The sequence below is a fragment of the Centroberyx affinis genome, unplaced genomic scaffold (genome assembly GCF_046629955.1).
Source record: "Centroberyx affinis isolate AG114_WGS23_722 - 3 ecotype Tasmania unplaced genomic scaffold, CSIRO-AGI_Caff_v1 ptg000893l_1, whole genome shotgun sequence".
NCBI classification, from domain to species: domain Eukaryota; kingdom Metazoa; phylum Chordata; class Actinopteri; order Beryciformes; family Berycidae; genus Centroberyx; species Centroberyx affinis.
The window spans coordinates 635,884-663,573 of record NW_027279481.1 but is presented as its reverse complement, the minus strand read 5'-3'; the positions used below and the strand labels follow the sequence as shown (position 1 = coordinate 663,573).

The 27,690-nt window shown below is 40.2% G+C and overlaps 3 protein-coding genes across 4 annotated transcripts in view; all 3 read right to left on the bottom strand.

Annotated features, from left to right (window-relative positions):
• Nucleotides 1-1,741, bottom strand: part of hcn2b (hyperpolarization activated cyclic nucleotide-gated potassium channel 2b) — a 38,256-nt gene extending 36,515 nt beyond the window's left edge. The window contains exon 1 of the mRNA XM_071521523.1: nucleotides 858-1,741. Coding sequence (XP_071377624.1) covers nucleotides 858-1,741 — 884 coding nt within the window. The remainder of the gene's footprint in view (nucleotides 1-857) is intronic.
• A 1,741-nt stretch (nucleotides 1,742-3,482) lies between these two features.
• On the bottom strand, nucleotides 3,483-17,007 carry bsg (basigin). The gene is made up of 9 exons (XM_071521533.1): nucleotides 16,796-17,007; nucleotides 12,062-12,412; nucleotides 10,508-10,676; nucleotides 9,430-9,518; nucleotides 8,514-8,653; nucleotides 7,979-8,252; nucleotides 6,043-6,067; nucleotides 5,875-5,948; nucleotides 3,483-4,825 (listed from the first exon to the last, which is right to left on the bottom strand). Exons 1-8 carry the CDS (start codon nucleotides 16,857-16,859, stop codon nucleotides 5,888-5,890), a joined length of 1,173 nt encoding a protein of 390 aa, XP_071377634.1. The 5' UTR covers nucleotides 16,860-17,007; the 3' UTR covers nucleotides 3,483-4,825; nucleotides 5,875-5,887.
• Nucleotides 17,008-19,464: 2,457 nt separating this feature from the next.
• Nucleotides 19,465-26,148, bottom strand: LOC139645717 (E3 ubiquitin-protein ligase RNF126-like). 2 transcript variants are annotated; one of them, XM_071521522.1, is made up of 9 exons: nucleotides 26,052-26,148; nucleotides 24,932-24,990; nucleotides 24,659-24,719; nucleotides 23,875-24,110; nucleotides 23,604-23,672; nucleotides 23,433-23,502; nucleotides 22,545-22,638; nucleotides 22,260-22,375; nucleotides 19,465-22,156 (listed from the first exon to the last, which is right to left on the bottom strand). In XM_071521522.1, the coding sequence occupies exons 1-9, from the start codon at nucleotides 26,124-26,126 to the stop codon at nucleotides 21,983-21,985; spliced, it is 954 nt and encodes a 317-aa protein (XP_071377623.1). In that variant the 5' UTR covers nucleotides 26,127-26,148; the 3' UTR covers nucleotides 19,465-21,982. The 2 variants fall into 2 exon arrangements, with proteins under 2 accessions (XP_071377623.1, XP_071377622.1); XM_071521521.1 differs by having other exon boundaries at nucleotides 23,604-23,675; nucleotides 23,959-24,110.
• Between the last annotated feature and the right edge of the window lie 1,542 nt (nucleotides 26,149-27,690).

Below are 27,690 nucleotides of genomic sequence, written 5' to 3'. Positions count from 1 at the left end.
ACACTTTTGACAATTGGATGAGCTGTCCTTGGTGCTGAAACTGATGTTTGGACGCATTCCGACTTAATTACTCAACTTTTTCAAGTTCATCTTTACTAGAATAACTTAGATAAAGCTTTTAAAATGCCAGACTCGGTGAGCACACGAGAAGTTATCGTGCATTTGCTGCAATGTGTTGCCAAAATAAACAAAGGGAATAGCTGAACTGGCCAGCGACCCAAATATTTTTTAAGACAGACTGTATAGGTCTACACAGAAGGTCTATATTATACCCTGGACGTTCTGTATCTCTCTCTCAATGTCACAGACGATCTGCGTAAAAAGTGGCAACTAATTGTTTTTTGTTGTTTTTTGGCCTTTTTACGCACTGATATTGAGAATATTCAGATTATTGCTTTTGCTCCAAATTCTTCACTGAGAAATTAGACTACTTGCCAAAATTAATTGGACAAAGGTTGGACATTTGTGGTCCTATTCTTGCTGTTAAGTCTTGAGATGAGATTAGTTATCTTGTTTCGTTCAAAACATAAGAATGTGCAAACTGTGCAATACTGTGTGGCCTCTGGAGGAGAAAAAAATCTCAATAATCATCTTGGCCATTATGAAACTAAAGTGTTAATTTATCCTCTCCCAAGTTATTCTGTTTTGTTTTTGTATTTTTTTAAGTTGTCTGATATGGATTTAAGGACTGGTACTTTAGCAGGAATGTATCAGTGAGACTTTCACCCCGGGGACTGTCCACGGGAACATTTTAATAAATCCAAACAGTCGAATAGAAATCACACGCTAATCCATCTTCCATGCAGGCCTCACTCTGGGAGTATGCAGTGTTTAACCTAACTCAATTTGACCCATACCTGAAGTCGCTGTATGGGTGGATAATCCAATTACCCGCCGATTTTACGCGCTCTTGTTCCTTTTCCACTGCCTTTTGGCTGCCAAACATACGCAGGGAGAATTTGTTAACTCCAGGCTGAAGCATTGAACTAAACTGCCGCTGCATGTACGTCCGATTGTCTCTGGAGTCCTCATCATCCGGCATGATCTGGGAGCCATCCTCAGCTTTTATAAACGTGACAGAATTTCTGGACTGTTGGCTCGGAGTCTGTCCTGGGGCCGAGTCTTTACTGTTAGGGGCATTGGAGAAGGAAACTCTGGAGTCCTTTTTCTCAGCTGCTGCCGCGGCGGTGACCCCGGGAACCTCGGCCCCCTGCCCCTGTGTCAGGGACCCCACGGAGGTGATGGAGCCGTCCATGCTCGCAGCCTTCCCTTTTCCGTCCTCCGCTGGAACTATTCCACCTGTCTGCTTCTCCTGCCTATAGATGAGTGAGGAGAGGCTCCCTGAACTGGTCGGGTCCCTTCTGCAATCTCCGTTTTTGTTGCATATCATACCGGTGGCTCCCTCGCCTATCACACCGGGTACGGCTGCCTCTGACACTGTGTCCCCTCCACTCCTGTGGTCTGAGCCGCCTCGGCCGCCAGCAGCATCTCTCTGGCATAACAGAGCAGAGGCTGTGCTGCCAGCGCGAGTGAAAGGAGCGGACTCCTCGTCTTGCAGGAGCCACAGCTCATTGTTGTTGGAGTTCTTGCGCGCAATGGACGCGGCTCCCCCTCCTGGCGTAAATTTCTTCATCTTGATTCCTCCGCTGTTCCCATCCTCGCTTGCGGTCAAGCTGGCTCCTTGAGGTGGTCGAGGCTGCTGGAATTTGGACTCTTCCTCGCTGTCCTCCGCCTCGTCCATCACAGGCAGGCAAGCAGAGAGCCACTCCCGCACCTTGAACCTGGGCGAGGCTGGGAGGCGGCGGTGGAAACAGTGTGGAGTTCAAAGCAGCAACAGCCCCCTGCTTTCCATTCACACCACTTTAGGATACAGCACCGGTGGCGTTGCTATGGCTGCAACCTGGCTGCTGTTATTGTGTGTGTGTGTGTGTGTGTGTGTGTGTGTGTGTGTGTGTGTGTGTGTGTGTGTGTGTGTGTGTGTGTGTGTGTGTGTGTGTGTGTGTGAGAGAGAGAGAGAGAGAGAGAGAGAGAACAAAACGATGGGACCATATGGCAGCATGACTCTATGCATCATGAAATTGGGCTACAATAATGTATAGTCTAGGCTACGTGTCGAAGGAAAACAGATAGGCTACTCTACTCCAGGACACGCCCAGCCTAGCACAGTCTTTAGGAAATAAGATACTTAATACTTAATAAGAGGATATAGATACTTAATAAAATACTCGAAAAACTAGGCTGTGAAACGGTGACAGATGAAGGTCACAAGAAACCATCAAGTTCTGCTTCTCCTCCTGTTGATGTCAGTGTTCAGCTCAGGCAGATGTGGATCACAGGGGCTCATCAATCCATAATCCATACTGCCAGGACCGAGTTATCCATAACAACTCATGACCCAGGTCTCCCTAACTAGATTGGTACATCAACAGTCTTACTGCCAGCTGCTAAACATGTAGTAGGCCTTCCCTCCCTTGGTCCAATGGCTCCACCTTGTGGTAAGATCCGCTAAATGTTCAGATTAGTAAAATGATAAACTACACTAAGTGGACTCTCTCCAACCTCCTGAGGCTGACCAAATCAATGACATGCTTTAAATCTCTTCTCAAAACACAGAGATATTTCCGTGTAATTAATTTCTATTTCATTCTTGTTCATTTTATTATGTTTCCGTGTCTGCCTGCCTTTTTATGGATTGACTCAGTGGCATTTTCTTAGTTATTTTGTTTGTAAAGCACTTTTTAACTGTTTTGAAATTGTATAGATGTTTATTATTGTGAAAATAGTCAACAATACAATTGATACTGTCTCCCTGTACTCTGGGCTGAGGAAAGCTGTCACAGCTGCTTGCCCCGCTATTCAGGGCACAGTATCATGATTTCAACTATGATGGTGTTGATGAGTCCTAAAGCATAAATTGCAATGGCACAGTATTTCACCAGTGAAGGTGAGAAACATTAAACTAATAATAATAGATCATAAATAATAAATATCACACCATCACCATTTCATTGTAGGCCATACACTATTCCATCCAGGAGTATCTTGAGCAAAAGGCACTGAAATGGCAGCCTCATTATCTGTCAGTTATTGTGTTTGGTGTGATTGAAATGTATAACACTATTGAACAAATCTATGAAACATCAGCTACACAAGCTGTAGGCTAGCTGTCTTGCATGTACTTCACTTCAGATTGTAAAATGTAATCCCACCAACATAAAAACCAGAAATCAATCTGGTTTCTCATAGCCCTGCAGCATCGCTAGCTTCCAGAGGTCAAATTTTCAAGGCATTATCAAGTTTCTGCAATAGGACATTAGATAACATAAAGGACAATTGTTAGCACTAAAAAAAAAGTATGTGGGCCCTACTAACTAATAATTAGCTAGCTTGTTTTTCCAACTAGGAATAACAAACTAATTATTTTAAGATACCCTTTTGCTGCATTTGCTCATTTTTTACTTGTTAAGCAAAGTCAACAAACCTTTAAAATCAAATACCTTTATTCAGACTGTGCAAGTTGGTACAATTGATGGTGCTCCATCTACTTGCTAGGTAAAAGAACTTACACACTTCTATCTAGGTCTTTTTATCTTCCTTAAACATCCGATCACAATACTAATCAGGTTAAATGGAACATATGGCTTCTGAATTGTCTACAGTGTGAAGGGAAGAGACAGATGTTTCAGTAATTGAAACAATGTTGCCAATGTTCATCTGAGATCACATTTAGTTTCCAGTACAGGCAAAAGAAAACCATCATACAATTAAACATTCCTTGCAATTTTAGATTTGAACACAGTGCTTAGCTTTTAGGTTGTATTCAGTAATCAGAAGCAACAAATGTTACAGCTCTCTTGCACTTGGTCCTTGACAATTAGATCTTGAATGTGGATGTGACTATGGCAACAGAAGCATTGGTAATTTAAACTACAATTTAAAATATTTCAATTCATAGTATTCCCCACATGATTTCCTACCTTATAGACAGTTAATTGGCTGTGGCTGTCATTCAACTACAATCAGCTGTTACTGTCCTACAAAGACAGTCATGTGGTGATGCAGCAGAATACTATGAATAGGAAATTAAAACAGCAAAATTAACAGGATAGCAATGTGTTTCTTTCCTATTATATGAACAGTGCATTTCTTACAGCAGAAAACATGGTGGACATTACATTTTAATAGTGTTGTTCCTGCATTTAATTCTAAGTGTTATATTTAAAGAGTTCAAATAGTAACAAAAAGACAGAAGAGAAAGTAGAGCTTCGTTAAGGCAAAATATAAAACTCTGCCGAGGATGGTTTGTGATGGCGTGGGGACAGGACACACATCCGACGTCAAAAGCATTTCAGTCATTGGCAGTGATGTATCAGGATCAAAAACATCTCCTTATTAATAGGACTTGTGCTGCTTTACAAATGGCCATTGAAGCCTTGTAAATATAAGAGCACAGACTGAGAAGTGTGAGGGTCAGTGTAGGAAGCATTAGCACAAACAGAAAATAACCACCAACAGAGCATTCCTCACGTGAACGTTACAATGTTTCTTACTACGGACAAACACTTTGCTATAACAGCATTTAAACTCATGCAATAGTTGCCCCATGGCCTCAAGCTGAAATAATTTTTTATTATATGTTCCCTGGCTGCACAATATGGACAGGAATATAGAAGAAAATAAAATAAGAGGAAATCTGTCCATTTCTCAAAACATCAACACTCAAGCACAAAAAAGGTATTTAAAAATTGCAGGGTGCACTATATAATGTGCCACACGACAGCTGAAGGTTCCTGAAATCCTGGATTTTTGTCATCCGGACGTTCGTCTAAGAAGATAGGGAGGGAGAGAAGGAGGAAAAGAGAGAGAACGTAAGCGAGAGTTTCATTGAAACAATAATTAACACATCAATGAAACAACAATTGGGTTAATTCTCACACCAAGGATCTAAAAATCTGGATATAAAATCTGGTTATATCTTCTATTTAATGTACCTGATATTCAAGGTCAAGATTAAAGTATTAGTCATTGAGTAACCCGTTTTAACTTTTTAACTCTAACAAGCATGTAATTTGTCATAACTTGTGATTGGCGCTTTGAGAAGGTGTGGCAGTCACGCCACATTTTTTCATTTCTGTCTGAGGCTTCAATCAGGAAACTGAAATCCTGGCACCATAAAAAGGTTACTTTAGGCTATAAGCACAGAGCTGACTAGACAGATAAAGTAGGCTGCAGAGCAATTGAACCCAGAGAAAAAAAAGATGCTAAATGCTAAATCGCAGCTTAAAAACAGTGAAAAATCACTAAAATATTCCTATAGTATTATTATAGTGACTTAGCATGTCTATGGTACTCTATGGTGAGTTTATAGTGACTGGGTATCATCATTGATTGGTTTCAATCAGGAATCTGAAATTTTGGTGCAATAATAGAGATCAAATAGTGTATTGATGTTCCATATCTTTTTTGTATGTATCGTATAGATACACAAACCAAAATTGTATATTTCCACACTTCACAGACGCAAGTGGCTCCAGCAACAATAGGCAAGAAGTGTAAAAAAAAAAAAAAAATGGAATGGCAGAAAATGCTGTGCAGCTCCCATCTGGCTTGTGCACCGAGCCCGGTGGACACGGCAACACTGAATAACACGGCATCGTGTCAGCTCCGACACACGCACGTCTAAATGTCGGGTCAAAACGCATCTGATGGACATTGGCCAACCCGGGATCTCGGGCGTGGCAAACCTATGCTGTACCCACACAGCTGAACTTAAGTTTTTTGGGACTGACTGAACGACAAAGTGATTTATACCAGCTGTGGGTCGCAGCTAAAAACAGCTCACTTTGGACCTTTTCCCCCTGCCATAATACACACCTCTTTATTCTTCTTAGTTAGAATTCCTTTGCCTCACATTCTTGTCCTTGTGGTTTGTGGCAGAATTGCTCTTCCTGAAACACATTATCAAGCAAATATGAGTTATAAGTAACAAAGACAATGTTCTAACATGAGAATCAAGGTACTAAGCAGCTAGACTGTACTTACAGAGGAGCAGATCCTGAGTCGTCGTCTGTACAGCAGTAAATGATAATGGAGGAAAAAGAAGAGAAAACAAGAGTCAGATGATAGCAGAACAGGTCAGATCTATTTTTTGTCAAAGTTTGGCGTTAGAATCACATGCGCCCCCCAGATAATGGTAGCAAATGTTATAAACATGGCATCCTCTGCAACATGATTGCAACAAGGCAATGATAAAACTCAACTAAACATGAACTCAAAGCATGCTCACCAGCTGCATTTTTGAAAATGTAATGGTCATAATGATAAATCCTTGACATACCTTAAAAATCCTTAGATTGACAGTCTACGTTTTAAATCAAACAGTTCTACACACCATTAACCTTGATTATGTTGTAAGAAAAAAGACATGTTACTAAATACATGTCACTTGATGGAAATAGAATACTATGTTCAATTAGCAAATCCATCTATCCTCCCTTAGCATCACATAGGCTCATGCAGTACAAGCACCCAAATGACACAAGAGAATGAAACATCGCAGTGGCCACGTTAAGATAAACACAGTAAATGTCTGTAAATAGACAGAGCTGGAAAGCATTCCGGCATGTATAGTGGCGATATTCACACCAGAGCAAGAGCATGTATTCACAAGGTAAGGCAAAGAGTAAGCTACCTCCGTGGCCGTGAATGAGACAAATGATAAATGATATATTGGTCTTAATAAAAGGGGTTGTCTATAATTTATCATGCATTAAGTACAAGATGCAGACGGCATGCAGACAGAATGCTGAAACCTCTCACTTATTTAGCCTTCCTAATTTCACTTCAAACCAGTCTAGTTTCAATTGAGTGGGTTATTTGACTCTTTCATTGGCTCAACAAACATATATATGATTTTGAGGACCAATAAATAAAAGGTAGTAAGAAAGAAAACATGGTAAGAAAACATTTTTTCAAGGTTGGTCTCTATTGAGATTGCAAGGCCAGTGAAAGAGTGACCAAATCTTTGAGTACATTCCTCTTAGAAGTGGTGACTATGAAAGCAGTTCATTCAGACTCCCATAGCTTTTTCCACGCGGTCATCGCAGCTCAACCACTTCAGTCTGACATGCAGTTTTGATCACTTACCAAAACGCAAAAGCAGCAGCGAACAGAGAAGTAAAAGTGTAAATAATAAAAATAATAGTTTCTATCACAGCTTGTTCACATAAAGCTGGAAGCTACCACCATAAACAATACCTGATTTTGTTTTTAATATAAAGACTGGAAATTATAATTAACCTGCTGTAACGAAATCAATGACAAAAAAAAAGGTACAAATATTACATGCATGCATCTACATACGTCTGTCTAAAGAACAAACCTTTGTCTTAAGAATCTACAACTTGCCATTGGAGGGCGCTAAAGTTTCACAACTAATCTGATGTTCACACAGCCTGTAACTCTTCAGTAAACAACAGCAAAAGTGTAGCTTTCCATTTCTTTGTCCTATTATAAGTTGACTGAGGAACAGAGGCTTGTTGCATTATTTTTAGCCACAGATTAGGACAGAGCACCAGCCTAGCCTACTTATAATTTAGGGCACATTGGGAAATGACCACATCCACCAGCCAAATGCTGCTATATTTAAGCTGTGGCTGGTAAAAGTTTTTCACTCCATCAACCGTTTTGGCAGGTAACTAGTCATGGTTTGAGAGTTCTTTGCTCTTCTATAAATCAATCAAAACTCAACTAAACATGAACTCAAAGCATGCTCACCAGCTGCATTTTTGAAAATGTAATGGTCATAATGATAAATCCTTGACATACCTTAAAAATCCTTAGATTGACAGCCTACATTTTAAATTGGTAAAATAGCAAAAGTGGCTGGTAAGCTTTGGAACCCTCCAGCCAATGTTTCCTGCCCTGATTGAGGGTCTATGTAACATATACCATAGTGGAGGCAGCATGGCCTACGTACCATCGTTGACCTCATCAGGCTTTCTCCTCTTCTCATAGATGAAGATGATAGTGACCAGGATGATGACTTCGGCCACAATGCCAAGGAAGGGCCAGAGGGCGGCCAGGCGGCTGCGGACACGCAGGTGGATCTTGTCAGTGGCAGTGCCGATGTCACTGGTTCCAGAGCAGATGTAGTCTCCGATGTCCTGCTCGATGTTCAAGTCGTCGATGGCCAGTGTGGTCTTGTTAGGGGTGTTCTTGATCTCGAATTTGCCAGTGCCGTTGATGATAGGCTGAGGGTTGTGAACAAGCACAGAGTTAGAGATAAGTAACACCCAAAATGGGATTGCCCTTCAGCGTCACTTCATTTTACTTCAACTAGATCGGTGTTCTCTTTTCAACAATCAGAGTATAAAGACATCCATAGCTGGTAACTGACAAACCCTCACAATTTGAATGGTGACTGAAATATTGAGGGTATGCTTCTTCTGGCTTGGGACTGAAATATATTGTGAAATAGTTTAATATCTATATCATGCTTAAGAGAAGCATACCATGTGGCTGCCATCTGCCTCCAGTTTGAACCAGTTCCAGTCAGTGGGCAGTGGATATCCATGGCTCACACAGACCATCGTAGCCTTGTCCTTCTCATTACCATGCTCAGAGTGTTTGTAGGCAGCAACATGGGGAACCGCTACAGCAAGAAAAGAAACACACATGGAATAGGAAGTTGATGAATTTGGATAAAAATACCTGTAAGAATTGGGAATGGTGAGCCCATTTTAGTTACCAAAGCAAATAAGGCACATTTAAATGAGGAAAACATAATCATTTACCCTGGTGCAATGGGCAACTTCACACTAGGGTTGGAAACCGAGACCCGGCTCCAACATTTCCAGAACCAACTCGATCAAAACACATTTGCTTTATCGAATCTCATTATCAATTCTGCTCTTTTTTTTTTTTTTTTTAAATAGAAGATACACAGCTTTTAAATCACTGGCAAATTGTCTTCATTCTTCCCTCTGCTGTGTGTGCAAGTGAATGCAAGGCTGTGAGCAGTGTGTGTTCAGTTCTCTTAGGCATAAGCAGTTTCCTTGTAGCTGAAGTGCATAGTAAGCATGGCAAATGTTAGAAGAGATCTAGAGTGCGGCTACACTTTGATAAAGAGTCTAGTTCATCATCTTTCTCATTATGCTGCTACGCACTTCAGCTCCCATGTTGTGGAGAACTGAACTAAATGCACACTCTGCTCCCAAGCTCACCACGCCACGTCCTCGTAAACAGTGTGTGTGTACAATTCTGGAGGTCAAGGGTTTTGTGAGTAATACAGTGGTAAAGCAGTATGATGGGAAAAGTTATTAATATTTTTTGTTCATTCTAATAGTAAGATTAATCAAAATCATATCAATTCCAAACCCTACTTCACACTGAATTATTTTGACAATTACATGACAGAGGGTAACTTACTTTTGACTTCAATTGTCTGATGCACCTCTGGCTCGGTCAGGAACACGCATTCATACTTTCCACCAGAATGGGTGGTGATCTTATCCAAACTATGGGAGGAAAAAAATATGTTTGTGAACTCCATGCAACTCTTCTTATTGCAAAAATCTTGTTTTTTCCCCCTTAAACCTAGCCTAAAATGTTAGAAAGAAGACTACAAGTGGTGACTCGTAACCCATTCTGCTCAAGCCACTTTGTAGGTACAATGGCAGTGACTAGTTTTCCTATAAGACTAGGCAGAAAATCATCAACAGCACCCTGTTTAGGTTCAAAGGCTAGGAGTAAAAAATAAAGCTGCTTGTCCATGCAACAAATTCTTCAAGTTCCCCCTGGTAATAACAATCACATTTTTGTTCTGTGCTGCTGCTCCGTACAGTCCTGCCTGCTCTTTCTCTCTGATGGGGAATTAAGGTCAGAGCAAGTGAGCGGACTGCTAGGGGCACTTATCCCTGCTGCCAAGACTACCGGCAAAGCTGCACGTCTGCACAGTCCATCTCTCTGCTAATCAACAGCACTGAATGCCTGAATGGAGCCCCAAGCGCTGCTGCTAATGGAGGCAGCCAGAGAGGGAGGTAGGGAGGGAAGAGGGGGAGAGAGGCGAGAGAGACAACCAAAAAAGGGAAGTGCAAGGGACAGAGTAAGAGAGGATAAAGAGACCGACAGAGTAACAGAGGCAGAAAGGGAGATCATAAGAGTAAGAGAGAAAGGACAAACATAGGAGAGAGAGTGAGATAAAAATGCAAAAAAGAGAGACACAGAGAGGGAACGTAGCTCACTTCTGATTTGTGGAATGTCTTGTATGGTTCATTCATCAATGCATTGCATAGTTGGCCAAATACTACATTTACAGCCTTCTCAGAAATAAATAAATCTGCTGCATTATGAACGAGTGGGAAAAGACAAATGAAAAAACACTGCCCGATTCAAGATTAACATATTATTATCAGTGGACGAGCATCTTTATTTTTTTCTTTGTGCTGCAGATCAGGCCATACGGCACACTTGGCTGAGATCATATAGGGTTTATCTAGCTACTTACCGAAGGGTAGTATATGGAGTGTCTTCAGTGGACTTGGAAGTTTCCATCACTTTTCCATTGTACTTCCAGAGGGAGCCCTTGATAGAAAGGCTGGAATCAGTCAGGTTGCAGCTGAGTACAGCAGAGGTCTGGTTGTTGACCTCAGCAGGTTCAGCAATGATGTTTGGCGCTTAAGATGAACACAGAGGGAAAAAGTAAGTAATTTATCCTATTTTGATAACATAAAATTCCAACTAATTAGCATTAAACAACTTTATTTTGCAGGTTTAGACATCAATGATTGGTATAATACCCTTAAACTAAATTACTGATAAAGGAGATACGAATTACTCAGTCTTAAAGTTATTGCCAAGAAATCTATCACCATATAGGCTAGACCTAAAATATGGACTTAATCCACTCTACAATGTGCTATGTGGATTCAAAAGGACAAGCCACAATGAGTAACATACCATCTGTGCTATCACAAACATTTCCTGGGTGCACCATTTTCCAGCTTTGAATTGCCTACTAATGCCTTCACATTTCCTGCAACTTACCATGTTAGAAGAACACAAATCCCTTCTTATAAATTTCAAACCAAGAGAACAGTGCAACACAAATTGAACAAAGGCACAGAACTATCCAAGAAGGGTGAAATATATAACACCCAAATGGTGAGCTCTGTCCCTACCAAAAGTAGAATAAAGGGAAGAATAGGAGTCATATTGGGAAGCTAATAGATGTAGTAGTCTACAATGAGGTCATGGGGAAAGGGTCTTGCAATAAACGCATGCAGAAGAAGCAATCAAGAGGGGGATGAATAGGTACTGGCAGATTCACTGCCAGTCAAAAAAGATTGAAGAGGATAGACTCTAATAAAGTGGTATTTTTGGTTTAGGTGAAGAAACTGATCAATTATATGGCAAAAAAATAATACTGGACCACAAGGCAGAAAGATGCCCTATGGCTGAAAATCCATAATTTACAAATTAGTTGCCATCTTCTGTGTGCAATTTAGTAGGCTATTAGCCAAAGGAGAGGTCTATGAGTGTAAACAAAAAAGGGTATTGCCATTGTTAGTAGCAATTAAGGAAAATTACAGCAAAATAGACATCTACAAAAAGCCATGCTAATGAAGTAATCTGACCCCCTTTTTTTTTTTAATAAATAATTTAGTCATCCATCTATTGTGCATGTAATATCATTTCTTGCAGGAGCCATTTGCAAGTTTCCAACCTTATGGCCAGTATTATATTCAAACACACTGTGCATCTTACAACTGTACCCAAACCTTGACATGGGGGAAAAAAAGGCATCAGATTGAAGATAATTATGTTCTATGTCAGGTAATACAGGTCTAGTTCCAGGTGTGTGCTCTACTACAGGACGAGCTTGGAGTTCTTGAGGAGGGGAGAGGGACAGTATACACTGGGTGAGGCAGGGCGGAGAGAGCAGTGGACCAGGGAGCATTGGGATTAAGTCCAACAGGAGCTGGACCGCCGGGACTTCACTAACGAGGAGACAACAGCCAAGCAACTTCGACTGGAGTCTCCTGCGTCCTCTACCACTCACTTTCGATCACAATAATGTTTGCCTGCGAGCGGATCCACTTGATTTTGGGCGTCTTCTTCAGTTCATTGCGGTCGGGGTCGTTGGAAGCGCGGCACTCGTATGTGCCTGAGTCGTTGAGGGTGAGGCTAGTGAGGTGAATGGTGCTAGTGGCGTGTGAGATATATGTGGCATTTATTCGCACACGGTCATCCCGTGCCCCGTCAAAGAGCTGGGTGAAGGTCTCATTGGGCTCCTCGCCCTCTATAAACCACCACTGCACCTCGGGGATGGGGTTCCCTATCACCTCGCAATGCAGCTCAGCGCCGCCATTGATCAGCTTCATCTGAGACAGGGGAGACTTGATAAAGCCCGCTGAGCGCCATTTACAGTCAGCCCAGCAAACAGAGATAAAGAGAAGTTTCAGATTGATTGGGAGTTATGCATTGATATGGATTTTGGATGTATTGGGTTTAGAGCATGTCATGTGATTTCATGGGTTGGTGATTAAAGGCAGTGATGAAAGGAAGAGACAAGCAAGTAGAAAAGAGAAAGAAAAAAACAAGAAAGTTAATAGAACACAAATGACATGAAAATATGAGAGTAGGCACATAGAAAAGGCATGGATTAGAGCAACATTTTTAATCCAATTATTTCAAGCAATGTTTTGATCATTCATGGTACTCTGACCCATTAAAACAATAATGAGACATGCAATAACATAAAAGGCAAAAGGCAAAAATTCAAAGCATTAAATAGCATTCCCTTAAAATAAAAAATGTGCAATGAACAAAGCAAAATATGAACGACAAAGCAGGTGAGATTGAAATGAAAATTGATTTCACAAAAAAGCAAAGCAAAAAACCTAGCATTTTAGGCTAATAGCTTTTTGTCCGATACGCCTGGTGTCAACCGACAGCAGTTAGTGTATTAATCTAAGCTAACTCCCAATCTCTTTTTGAGGACATTGTGCAACGGATTTAATACTCAGGTGGGGCCCGAGAAGAATAACATTCTCACACTGCAGGCAAAACCATAGTGGGCTTGCTCCCCTGTAGCGTCTTTCCCATCCATTCTCAGAAACAATCATAAACTAACAGATGGCAGAACAAAACCTGGGCTGAACCCAACTATCCAGCACCACTAAGAAAAACAACTGCACAGAGTCAACAATGAGAGCATCCTGGAGATCAAACTGCAAGTCAGGTGTCTACCTGGAAGGGGAAAAAATCCTTCAGTGGGGTAAATATTGTTTTGGCTGAGAGAAAAACAGGCACACCCTATTCCTCCATTTCATGACCAGACACATAAGTGCCTCTGTGTTGGGGAAGATCAATTTTCAAAACACTTCCTGTCAGGACTGTCAGCAGTGATCAAGTAAGGCCACACCAAAAGAAAAAGAGGCAGACTTGTGAACTTGGTTATATGCACAAGCGCCTCAGTCTAAATATCATGTGATGTTTTTAGCTAAGGGCGGCCTCACCACCATTACCAAAGGTCACCTTCGTAGTGCATGCTGTATGAAAAGTTCAAAATTAAATATAGGCCAGGCGTCAGTCCCCACTGGGGTCAGATGTAAACCATATGAATCCCAACGCTCTGATTTATTGTATGAAGGAAATCCATTCCATATGTTATACCCATAGGAAATAAGATGAAAATGTAGACAGAATAAGCTACGGCCTTTTTAGAGGACAAACATCACAGTTTGCTTACTGTTAAAGAACCAACTAGAAGGCCTGAACTACTTACAACAGTAAAAGCCTGAAATTCATAAAGCCTGCCATGAGGGAAAATATGGGCCAAAATAGTGCATGCAATACGGAGATAGCATGAGATTAAAGCACACAAGAATAGAAAAGGGCAAATAAAGCCAAACTTTTGCAATACATGCTTTATCTTCACAGAAAAGGTCTATGGTCATTGTTCATTCAACCAACTGCTTGAAAACCAATGGTTCTAGTAGGAATTTACTCCACCTTTCGAAAGACAAAGGGTACATAAAGTGTAGAGCCATGATATCCTCAGGCCTCTTTCAACACGCATGTGAATAACAAAGTATATTGAAATTTTCATGTTGAACAGGAAAAGCTGGTACAATGTAAGGGACATTCTATCAGAACATGGACAATTGCTTCCAGCATTAAAAGAGAATAGTAACACGCACAGGGAAATAGGCACATTGTCAAAACAGCAAATTCCAGCTTGCATTTAAACCCTGTACATCCAGGTCAAGATTAATAGTTGGCTATAAAAACTGCCAGCAGTAAACAATTTCTGATGGAGTCAAATGCTTATCACCTGCCTAAATTCATTGGACGTGACTTGACCTTATGGTCCATTTCTCAATCACAGATCAGCAGAGTACAATAAGCAAGTTGCCACCACAGATAGATTTGTCACCACAGATAAAAGAATGGCAAAACCTCCCCTCCGAAAAAAAACAAACAAACTAGAAACAAGAACAGGGCCACTGCTTAGAATGCATGCTATTTTCATAAGACATTAATTTAAATGGAAACAGGTTAAGCAGCTGGAACCACAAAACAGCTCAAACCAAAAACACTCTACATTCAATACCGTTTATCAAATTATAGGTACTACCCATTGAGTAATTTGCATAACATGTTTTGAAAACTGTTCAACCAAAGGAGATCTAGGCCTTCCCTACCTGCCTCTTTCACAATAACCCACTTTTCAGACCAAAGTTGTGCTAGAGAAGAAGCTGGAACTCCAGGGAAATCTAATTTTACTCATGATCTACTCCAGAGCCGCCATTACCAAGGCAGGAAAGATCCAGTAGCATCGGGGGCTGCCTGCCTGTGTGTTTGAGTGAAACTGTCTGGTCTTCAGAAGCATTCTGGCTGCTGGCACTTGCCCTGGCATTTTCATGGCACTTGGCCTCCGCAAAATTCATGCCACTCTGCTTAACCAAGGCTATGGGGAACCTTGCCAAGTAAAAAGTACAGGACTGAAGTCCATGTTTTAGAAAGACACACTGTCCCTGCAAGTGCTTGCGTATCTATCCTAATTGCTTTGGGGTGATAAAATCTTGAGGGGAAAATGACTCAGTCAGGGTATTTTTTAGGTCTACTCAAATATATTACAGATGTTTGTTTTCAATTGTTAAAACTCAATGGCAAATGAAGCTTGAGTTTAACAAAATAATTTCACCATTACTCTTTATATTATAGATAGGGGTTCATGAAATGCACAGATACAAGACAGATTACAAATCCTGACACATAACTGAATACATGCCCATCCATCAACTATGACAGTGAATTAGCTAACTAGATGCTGGTTGCATAACATGTGGACTGCCATTACTTTTTGAGGCTCCAGGCTTAGAAAGTCAGCATAACGCTCATTCTTAAATAGACAAGGCAGCAGTTGTAAAGGAGCATTATAATGAGATTAAACGTAATCTGCAGCCACTTGCATTCTCTACAGAGACAAAACAAGCCTGTGTGCCAGAATAAAAAACAAGTTTGTTTATGTGTGTAAATAAATTTGTAACCAAATGAAAGGAAAGCAGAATACTATATTGGATATAATGTATGTACTAAGGCATGTTGATGTGTAAATATCCTTCCCGACTAATTCCTACTGGGGTTTACATTTTGACCAATAACTGTTCACTGAAGAGATGTGAGTCACTGATGACTGAAGCTTTACCATGACAGTCGTCATGAACATGTGGTAACAGCAATCACAGGACTCAGACAAATCAGTAACATGACCGTGTAATCAAACAAAGTATGGTATATGGTAAAGTATATGGTGAAAAAAGCAAACATGTATAAAGGTTAGCACTGAATCAAGTAGTCACATGTGACCCAAATCGGAATCTTCATGTTATATCTTTAAAAATGGCTAGCTAGTCCAAGTAAGTGCTAGTGGCCTTTCATCTAACGACACAGTAACACAAAAACTGGTTTAACGTTACACCGGCTTGAGAATATTAGCTGGCAATCAATGGCTAATCAGCACCAGTAGGACTGACTTCATTACAGTGCGATACTATAAGAGAATATGATGGAAACCTCAAAATGGTGAAAAAAAACAGTTGTATCGTGATGGCTGACAAGCATCACGTCAGGCCTACATGCTCACTGAATCAAAGGCAACTGGTGATGGTTTTATCATACAGAACAAGCCAACAACTGAGTTGGGGAACGGGTCGATCGATCGAACGAACCTCGATTAAATCACTAACTGCCATATCAAACGATGGCTGGTCAGTTAGTTACTGACGTTAGCTAGCGAACGTCAGTACCGTTACACAATTGCAAACTAGTTGACATAACTGCGGATAAACAACAAACGTTAATGAACAACCACAAGCTTTGAGCAGAGTCCTGACTGCTTACTTTACTAGCTTGGCAAACATAAAAGTCCCTTTCTATAAAATGTGATAGATGAAAGGTTCAGCAAAAACAAAACCATTGCTGGTTGATTAAAGATTACCGCTGGCTAACTCCGGAAATCGACTGAGTTTAATGGGGAAGGACGGTCCGAAACGGTTTAGCGACTGCAAATTAGCCAATATGTAGCTAGCCATACGCTTGCTGTAATTGGTGGTTGTTTCTTACTAGCGAAGATTGTCTGAATTTCATTTGTAGTTGGCGTAATAAGTTATTCTATATCGACTAACATAGTCGCCGTAACGTTGACAAAACACTCATAATTATTATAATTTCATATCCAGGGCAAAGTCTGCATCTTGAAACAACATGGCTAACATCAAATTCTTACCTGTCGAGGCACTGGCTCGGTAAAAGCACAAGAGAAGGGCACTGAAACCCCACAGTAGCTTCATGGTAAATACTTCTCTTCAACACCCAACCCTTAATACTTGATATATTACTCTAATTTCCCCTAGTTCGTCGAAGAAATGTTAGCAACTGCCACAGCCTAGAATCCTCGATACTGAAGCCAACGTCGACCGAGTTGGTCGTCCTCTAGACTTGCACCTCACGCGCATACCGTGAATCAGCACGTACATATGACGTCTCTGTTTTGGGGCGTGGTCACGTTCTGTAACGAGCCTTCATAAGGTTGCATCAGAGACTTTTATTCTCTGGTTTTAATAAGGCCGGTTTTAATCACTCGAGCCACTACAAATTATAGATGTCCAATAGTCACTTTTAACTAGACATAATTTCAATCAACATATTCTTAATATAATTTTGACATGTCGCAATTCTAATAAAGATATATATAATGAAATAAATGAAAAGTCAAAATGGTGATTCTTGCTATCCCCAACGAAATAGAACTAGCCTTCTGATAAAGTTTATAACTATACAACGCAAACAACTATAGGCTACAGCAAAACGGTCTCGATAGTAATGTCATATGTTATAGGAATTTTATAGCGATATAATAGGGGACAAAAATAGCATCAAATAACTTAGTTATAATATCACTATTAGTGACATAGACACACTCCCATAGGAACATTATAGCAAGATTATAGATTTATATTTTTTTAGTTAGGGATATTCACTTAAGACTCCTCTAAATGTGAATGAGCTATCAGGACAAAATGCCTTCAGAAAGTACCCAACCCCCTTGACTTTTTCTGCATTTTGTGGTGTTATAGCCTGAATTCAAAATTGATTAAATAAGGATTTTTTTTTGTCAGTGTCAATCTTTTGCATCCATACATGTTCATCCCCTTTGCAGTGACCCTCCAAACTGCATTACGGTGCATCCAAATTCCTTTGAATGTCCTTGAGATGTCTCTATAAGTTGATTGGAGTCCACCTATGGACAATTCAATTGATTGGATATGATTTAGAAAGAAACACATATATCCATATAAAGTCCCACAGATTGCAGTGTATGTGAGAGCAGAAACTATATCATGAAATCCAAGGAATTGTCTGTTGCATGCAGAGACAAAACTGTGAGGATTCATATTCTGGGGAAGGGTATAAAACTATTTCTTAAGTGTTGGGAGGCAACAACAGCACTGTAGACTCCATCATTTGGAAATGGAAAGACCTGAAAAAAAAATGGAACTACCAAGACTTTATAGAACTTGTCTGACCAAACTGAAGAACTGGGTAAGAAGGACTTTAGGTGATCAAGAAGCCAAGGAAGAGTTCATTGGCTGAGATCTTGACAGAAGTAGAAAAAGTAGAATAGTGTGCACATCCAACCCAACTTGGCTACAGATGCAGGACAAAATCAGCAACTTATAGAGAGACAAGGAAGGATGTCCGCACACTTCACAAATCTGGGCTGTATGGCAGAGTGGCCAGATGGAAGCCACTCCTGAAAAAAACAAGGCACATCTGGACCATGCATGGAGTTTGCAAAAAAAATAAAACTTTTAGAGCCTGGGGCAAAATATTCTGTGGGCTGATGACACAAAAACAGAACTCTTCAGCCGTAATGCAAAGCAGCGTGTGTGGCAGAAAACCAGTCACAGTTTATCACCCATCTAACACCATCCTCATGAAGCATGGTGGTGGCAGCATCGTGTTGTGGTGGTGCTTTTCAGTGGCAGAGACTGGGGGACAAATTCCTGAGAACCAGTTTCAGAGTGCCAAAAACCTTAGGGTGATGATTTATGTTCCAACAGGACAATGAAAGAACAAGAATGTGAAACTCATTGAGCGGCTCAGCCAAAGCCCAAACTTGAATCCCATTGAAAATGTGGAATGAATTGAAGATGGCTGTTCAACTGCTCCTTATCAACTTGACCAAGTTTGAGCAATGTACAAGGAAGAATGTGAGAAAATCCCAAACAGATGTGCCAAGCTGATAGATGTAGCCTATCCAAGAAGACTCAAAGCTGTAATCACAAAGGTGCTTCCACCACAGGGCGTGGAAAACTTTTTAAATGAAATGCTGTATTTTGCATTTCATTTTCAATAAATATGCAACATTAGCACATTTTCACATTTTACATTCTCACTTTGTCATAGGGTTTTTTATGTACTGTTGACAAAATCTCAATTTAATCCATTTTGAATTCAGGCTGCAACACCACAGAATGCAGGAAAAACTCATGGGGGCTGAGAACTTTCTGAAGGCGCGGCATCTATATATTCACATTTATGACTAGTCAAAATGTTAGTTGATAAAATTGATTCTTGAGTGGTTAAACTTTAAAACGGCTCATTATGCTTGTATGCTGTACTTCAAGGCAGGGCGATGTAATTAAAAGGGCAACAACTTAGAGTGATGACTAAATTCTTAATGACAATAAACACACAAATCACAAATTTCCCATTGGAAGTCAAACCTGTGAAGTCAAGTGTATCCATCTGTCTTCTAGCAATGGCCTGTCCATAACAATAATGCCTTCAGAATAAAAGACCTTTGAACATAACCCCCAGAGGAGCAGACAAGCACAATGTGAAGGAAATACTCTCATATGACAAAACAATAAAAGGAAGCAGATTTATTGCTTAATTGATAAAACATTTAAGGGGTGAATACCTTTTTGAAGGATTTCATTATAGGTTGTGTTCACCAACTGCATGCCTTTTGATTAGTTCTTACTTTGAAGATACAAAACAATCACACAATCCCCCAGGCTAAAAAATATATATAAATAAAAAATTATGCATTGAAAAAACCTTCCAGCAGTGGTTGCTAATGATGTTATTGTGTTTATGTCCGGTTGATTTTTGAGGTGGAGCTTCTCAGAGGCTATAAGAGTCACTGAGACTACATGTAGTTTACTATAGGAGACCAAACCCCACAGAGACCATAACTTGCTGGTTTGGCTTCCTATCATTTCCATTAATTAGCATTACAACAGGGCTTGGTTTTACAAAGAATGACTAAACAGAGAATTACATAGTCCAATGATAGTGTATGTGCTATATCAGAAATAAGTCCTGCTTGTTTTCATTACTGCACTCCCATCTAGTGTCTAACCACAGCACCACACTATCAGTGACTGTGACAATGCTTTCTGCCACTGTATATCATCTCTACACTTACAGTCACATTATTCATTGAATGTGATGAGATTTCTAATGTTTATCAAATGAATTCAAAGTATTCTGATTATTATATGGGTAAAAGCACAATTTTTAGAAGGGTACTGTATGGAAGTCCTTTCATCTACAACTTTCAAATCTCTTTCCTCAAAATACAGATATACTTCACTCCAATGAATGTTTACATACACTTCAGACATACATTTTAGCATTAACAAAAAATGTGAGCTTCAAATTACATCTTATCTTGAGTGATCATACTGGCAGTTCTCGAATCAAGAGCTCAGTCTATCAATCAATATCAGCATGGATAAAATGTCTCAAATCTCATGTTATGACTACTGTTGCTGACATTTACATTCATGATCAGACCTTAAAATAAGTAAACGTTACACACAGTGAGAAACACTTACATGAATATTGAGTGGTAGCACCCAAATACACTCACTCACTCACTCACTTTATTAGGAACACCATACTAATACTGGGTAGGTATCAGCTTTCAGCTCAATGTCAACTGGCTACCAGAGTGACATCCGCCTCAAGGTTCGACGTGCTGATGCTTTTCTGCTCACCAAAGTTGTAAAGAGGTTATCTGAGTTACTGAAGCCTTTCTGTCAGCTCCAACCAGTCTGGTCATTCTCCTCTGACCTCTCTCATCAACAAGGCGTTTCCCTCCGCAGAACTGCCGCTCACTGGATGTTTTTTGTTTTTCGCACCATTCTGTGTAATCTCTAGCGACTGTTGCTTGTGAAAATCCCAGGAGATCAGCAGTTTCAGAAATACTCAAACCAGCCACGGTCAAAGTCACCGAGATCACATTTTTTCCCCATTCTGATGTTTTATGTGACCATTAACTGAAGCTGCTGACCTATATCTGCATGGTCTTATGCATTGCGCTGCTGCCACATGATTGTCTGAATGGATAATTGCATGAATAAGCAGATGTACAGGTGTTCCTAATAAAGTGCTCAGTGAGTGTATATTTATTTTAATATCGGTTCATTTTATGTTTTTTTTTGTTTTGTTTTGTTTTTTTTACATAATCAGACTGCAAATCAAATGTTTATCTACTGGCAACTTTTGAAAAAAAATCAATTACTTTTAAGTTAAAAAGCCAAATGCACTGAAATGTTCTGATCATGTATAATAATATGAAAAGCTGATTCAGATTCAGGCTAGCATTTTACATATAATGAAAAATCCCTTTGTGGGTAATTCAGTAATGAATATCCAAGTCATTATCCAAATAACACAAAATAACTGCATTTTGTCTCATCATTTCAAGTGCAAACAACAGTACCTGTGCAGTGTCAGGTAATGAAAAAAACAACAAGTGGATATTAATAATATAATAATTATATAGGCTGTTGTAATTTTGTTTGTTGAACAAAAGGTTTCAAATTTCATATCCATCCAAACCATGGAGAAACTTACATACACACTTAAACAGTGCACTTTAAGTCATTTTACTTGTGCTGATATGGATGCTACTTATAAAAGGAATAAATGTACATTTCTTTCTCCTTCACTAGCAATAGTGTGTCACTTTAAATCATACAACGCTGGAGATTAAAAAAAAAAAAATCAGCAACTATCTTGTTGTCACAAGTCTTCCACCTTTGGATTCCTTTGCTTTCTCTTGTTGTGTGAGGTGATTCAGGCAGACAGAGCCTCGAGGTTCCCATCCTTCTCCACATCCTCCCTGACAGGAGGCGCAGTCCAGGCCTCCGCCCTTCCCTCGATTCAGATTCCTGACGACGGAGGGAGCAACAGGAGGGGCAGAAACACATGGATCTCACATATCACTTCACTCCTGAATCTGGCTTGAGTGCTCCTGCCGAGGAAACAGAGGCACTCAGGTCCCCACCCTACAGCAGGGAGAGACTGGAGGTCACCACTTTGACGTATGGTACCCTATAGGAGCGATAGACAGCTCACGGGGTGAGATGGAGGAATGTTTTTGTTTTTGTTTTTTTTATGAGTTATCTGCAGAGTTCTCATTGCTGGTTGAGCTTGAAGATTGAGGAGTAGAGGAAGAGGAAGATGAAGAGGAGGAGGAGGAGGTAAAGTTCATCCCTGATAGTTCTGGAGGGTTCATTGCTGTGTTCTGTCCACTCAAGCTTTTCCTGCACACTGGACAGGTGTCATGCTGGAGAAAAACAGCAGTAAAAAGAGTGTCATCACTGAAAATTAGTTGTTGTTTTTTTATCCATTGTATTGGCTGAATGGCTGAGTATAGAGATGTGTATTACCTGTTCCAGCCAGGGCACAATGCAGTCATTGTGGAACATGTGATTGCATGGAAGCTGCCTCACATTTTCTCCAGCACTGTAATCTTCTTTACACACTGGACACTCTAAACCTGAGGCTGAAAGACACAAGTTAATAATGTGTTCAAATACTGTCTTGTCAAAAACACATCAAACCTGTCAAGTAACATGAGGCATTTACACAAAAAGCGAGAATATTTTCACTCCTATCAGGAGTTTGTGAGTTGCCACAATGTGCAGTGAGTTGAGCATAATGTTCCAACTTACCAACATGCTCCTCTGTGATTTGTACTGTAGGGAGGCTCTTTATTTTATCCCTGTCGGCAGGCGGCGGTCCCGTGTTCTCAAACTGGTTTAATAACTAGAGGCGGAAAGGAGAAAAAGAAATGAAAGATTATAGTTGCTGCGCAGCAGTGTCGGGGAGGAGGAAGAGGAAGAAGAAGAGGAGAAAGAGGAAGAAAAGGAAGAGTAGGAAGAAGAACAGGAGGACGAATGAGAAATACATGAGGGTCCATCAGCAGAACTGCCCGGACCATAATTGTCATTAAAACATCTTTGAAATCATGTGTCTCTAATCCACACAGTACAATGCCTGAGTAGGCATCAGCATGTTTATTCTGCATCACCCGGGGCTCGAACTCACAACCTTTGCCACCAATGGCAAGTTGTGCTACCAGAGAAGTGGGAAAATTAGAGGAGGCTTCACACTATGACTCAGCCAACCACCAGGCTGCCCGATAGTAGCTGTCCGTGCATGTAAAGGCAGATTTCAAACTAGTGTAAAAAATTCAGCATTCAAGACAAAATTATGAGAATTTGCGTACTTCATGTAGACAACATAGAGATGTCTGTATTTTCTTTTTACAAAGATTGATTGCTCCATAAGTCACAAACTCATGTTTAAAGATGCTCTATTTCCATTGACTGCAATAGTTTACATGAGGGCAGAATTCAAAATGCTGTCAAAAATTCTGTTTTTGGGATACAATTATGAAATTTTACACACTACATCTACCATGACATCAAAATTTTGTCATTTATTTCCATGACCATTGGACATTTATTTAGCGAGAATTCAAAGTTAAAAATTGAGAGCAAAATAATCTGTTCTACTATATGAGCAAGGTATTCACTATGAAAAATAGTTAAACATACCTGTGTTATAATTGCATCTAGTCCATTAGCACCCCAGGCATAATCCATAGGATTTGAGTGAAGAACGCCCCTTTCAAAAGAATAACTTAACATTAGAACAACAACTGGAAGAAAGCAAATTGTTTGTTGATTTTCTTTCCAGTTTATTATTGCTCTGCTCCAGATACTCACCAGGGTCCAACACCAATATTTGGCACTGCAGTAGGTGCAATTATTCCATTCACTAGTTGCTGAATGATTCTACGTAAGAGAACAAAACATACAGATATGATACGTATGTATTAGAAGGAGAAATGAAACTTTGCCCTGTGTGTTAAGACAATGTGCTATTAGGGAAGTCGGAAATAAAGCCCAGGGGAAGAGAGACTACTGACAAATGACATTAATCAAGGGTGAATGAGAATAAAAACAAGTCCCTCAAGTCACTGACTGAGCACCTTACCCCTCTAAAGTGGGCACTCCCTCATGCCTCCCTGCTTGCCGTCGGGAGCCATGACGAGCCCTGGGTTGCCTGGCGCCATATCGCTGCCGTGACGCCATCTCCCTTTCCCGCCGGTTTTCAGCATCACGGTTGTCCTCCGTTCCCAGTCCAGCCCCGAAGTCAAAGCTGTCGTCAAAGACGCCCAGGGCGAACTGGCCGTAGCCCGAAGGGAAAGTAAACAAGTGCTGGTCCACATTCTGACACAAAAAAGACGAACACACACAGATTGACTTGGGTGTTGTAATCTCAATGGTAGAAACGAGTAGAGCATCGTGATTTTTCTACAGTCTACAGCTAACCACAACTATTTACGGTCAATAGAACACACTAGAAGGCTGAGGGCCGTGTCAGCTGTCGGGTCAAATTTCACCCCAATGGAAGTGTTCTAGAATACATGCTGACATACTTCCTTGTTTACCAAGATAACGTTATCATCGCAGCGCAGCCCCTGTTTTCCATCATGAAAAGGCTTCATACAGAATGACCTGACATCTCTTACATACATATAAAGCTTAAGTATATTATTCATCTGTGACTAAACAATGTCAACTTAAACCCAAGATGACTTGTAACATTCATTATGTAATAGATCATGTGCTGGATGTTACATTTTTATGATAACCCAGGTCAGCAAAAAATGCCAATGGAAACGATTTTCGGGGAAATACTGACAGTATTATGTAACTCAGAAGCACAGAGGAGGGTATGTGACAGATATGTCTGATTAAACAATGAGTTCAGAAACCTCAAATGGCTGCTGGTTCTGGTCCCCGCTGGAGATGGACGACATGGAGCCATTGTCAGCACTAAACAGGAGACAAATAGTTTACAAGTTAGGTCTAGACTTATTATTTTAAGAATTATTTGAGGGATTTTAAATTTATGCCGTTTTATCACTCTTAATTAACATTTTGACATACGCTTTATATTGAATATTTCAATGACATAGTAATTATAAATGGGGAAAAAGATAACTTGATCATGGAAGTTAGCCTCAGTAAATACGCTTTATACACACCTTCTCTCCTCCAGCAGCTCCTCAATAAATCCTGACTCACATCTTGGACACGTGTAGTCCTGTAAACAAAACAGAAGAATCCAACAAGAGGCTTAGCATTAATCGGGCTGGCAATACTGACATAAAAACCTGCACCGCTAATTCTATGAATACAATGTACATTTTTCATTGTATTCATTCTTGTTTTTATTTTAACAGCACTCTTGTATGAGTTGGAAATTGCTCTACAGAAGTCAACATTGCAATGATGTTTTTATTTCTTTTAAGCACATGATCACACATCACTCCCCTCAACATGTTCAAGCATGAGTGTGTATCTATCTTGCAAACAAACAAAGGATGAATATCTGATTGTCCCAAATATGGTAATGCACAGGCCATTCCAAACATGAATAATCACATCATCCATCTGTCATCCAGTTCTATCAGTGGTTAATCACGACCACACGTTATTACCAGCAAATTGGGGAAACCTATGGCTATTTCATTGTGAGGGACACCTTTACTATTCCATGACAGATCATTCCAGCCTGTGACAGCATGCTACTGGTGAGGCTTACTGAATAGCAAAGCACACAAGAATGCAGCGGTATTGTTGCTGCTTTACTGTAGGATCATTCAGCACAGGTGACTATACATGGAAGTTTAAGGCAGACTAACCTGTTTAGCTTAAGGTGCAGTGTTACATACATCATTTAAGTTTGATCAATATATGATGATCAGATACTGTTACCGGTAATGTTAACAAACGATGCTAGTGTACCTCAAATGTAATTGTAATCCCACCTCGCAAAACCAACCAATAAATGTGCTAAATGTTTTAACAGGTTTATAACTGTATGCATAACATGTAGTCGACTTTTATCGCTTAGCTGCGGTAGACAAATGTCAAGTAGCTAAGCAATACATATTTTGTAACATTACACTGATGGGCCAGCTAGATAGCTAAGTAGCTAACATTAGGTAGCGTTAGCATGATAGAATAGACTGGACTCATAGGAGGCAGCTAATGTTAGCTGGCTAGCTGTTGGCTACACTGGTATAAGAGCAAGAACAGCGGCTGTCGTATTTCTCATTTGTCAGATAGTCTCTATTTTTACTTTTCCTTCATGCTACTTACGGGGAGCCGAGGACTAATCTCTGCTGAACATCTGTGACAGAAGAACCGGCTGGGCCATGGAGGAGCTTCAGCCATCTTTAGCCTCTAAACACTAACGTTAGAGGAGTAGTGACTACGGAGCCCCGAAAAGGACAATATTCCCTTCCTGGAAAATACGACGAACATGTGATTGAAGTGACTAGGTCCATCTAGCCTACGAGATGAAGATCAGGTATTAGAATATAGTTGGCTGGAGATACACTTGAAGATCAGTATCGCATCGTGTTATATGTTATACGATTGTACGTTAATATTGATATTCTTGAAATTGTGCGTTTGTAGCCGACTTTTATTGTCACGACCTAAACATTTCCCCAGCAGTTTGAGAGAACCGCTATTCTGCGTTATTGCCACATGGTGGTGCCTTTGTGCATCAAGTGCTGTGGTACTGTATTTCCCAGTGAAGCTGGGGGGTGAGAGATACGTATGGTGAGGATACAGCAAGTTCTCGATATCCTTACAGTTTACATTTTTTATGTGATCTTGAATCATTCTACACTGTGTCTAAATTAACATGCCTTGGAAGGTTTGGAAGTAATTAGCACTTATTGCATCCATGGAAAAAGCTCAGCCATGAACAGGACCCTGTTTTCTGAGGTATTTGCTAAGATAGACTAGCTAATATCTTCCAACAAATCCATATCACTGACCACCACACATGCTGTCCCTCCACACCTCTGAGTTCATGTTTTATGAGTCAGGTTCAGGGTCCCTGCTCTGCCCATTCACTGCAGGTTGCCATATTTCATTTTCCCAGCTACATGAAAACCAGAGATGTGTTTTTGCTATCTGGCATTGCACTAGATTTATCTTGCAACATGTGTTACTTTTCCATTGGACCCTGGACAACCACCTCTTCAGCCCAAAAGGCATACTTGATGTTTTAAAAGTATTTTGTAGTCTATTTTTTTTATGAGCCATACATCAAGTTACACATGGTTTTTTATTTAATCCTGGACAATAATGTTTTGAATCTTTAATTTTGATTCAAGTGTCAGATCTGAGAAATAAACCAGTGAATATTTAACTGCTAACATGGGAAAGACATCATTTCTTTTTACATGAACATCCTGAAGGCCTCACTGGCACTGCTAAGATAGCTGTGAAGGTCTAAGAGAGGAGTTATATAAGAAGTGGAGGGGAAATGATTGATAATAACCAGTTAAGGCTCCAGGTGTGTTTTTATTTTTGGAGTTGTAAATAAAATTGTCCTTGATATTTAACTTTTTCACAGGTATCTTTAATGCTATAACAGCTGATTTATGGGTAACTGTGGCAGGTTTGTAAGATGTCCAATATGCAGGGGTATTGAGTTTACTGTGCTCACTTAAGGACTATCTCTGCTTGGCACCACATGTTGAGAGTAAGTAGGAGTTCCCATCTGAGTGTCCCACAGCCAATCACAGCTCTCAAGCCGTCTGGCCTGATTTTATGTATAATTTCATGCTTAGCCCTGGACTCCATTTTTAACACAGATGTCTGTAACCAACTTCCTATGGATATACAGTAATGTGGAGCAGAGACAATGGGCATTAGAAATAAATAGCTGAGGAGGGCTCCAATTTGGAAAACACTAAGGTGTTTTATAGGCCTATAGATT

Coding starts and splice junctions, on each gene's coding strand:
- bsg (XM_071521533.1), bottom strand. CDS start 16,859: ATGAAGCTACTGTGGGGTTTCAGTGCCCTTCTCTTGTGCTTTTACCGA. Junction 12,413..16,795: donor CCGAGCCAGTGCCTCGACAG/GTAAGAATTTGA, acceptor AATGGCGCTCAG/CGGGCTTTATCAAGTCTCCC. Junction 9,519..10,507: donor ACTCCATATACTACCCTTCG/GTAAGTAGCTAG, acceptor TTCCTCCCATAG/TTTGGATAAGATCACCACCC.
- LOC139645717 (XM_071521522.1), bottom strand. CDS start 26,126: ATGGCTGAAGCTCCTCCATGGCCCAGCCGGTTCTTCTGTCACAGATGT. Junction 24,111..24,658: donor AGAACCAGCAGCCATTTGAG/GTTTCTGAACTC, acceptor TTTTTGTGTCAG/AATGTGGACCAGCACTTGTT. Junction 22,639..23,432: donor TAGATGCAATTATAACACAG/GTATGTTTAACT, acceptor TTCCGCCTCTAG/TTATTAAACCAGTTTGAGAA.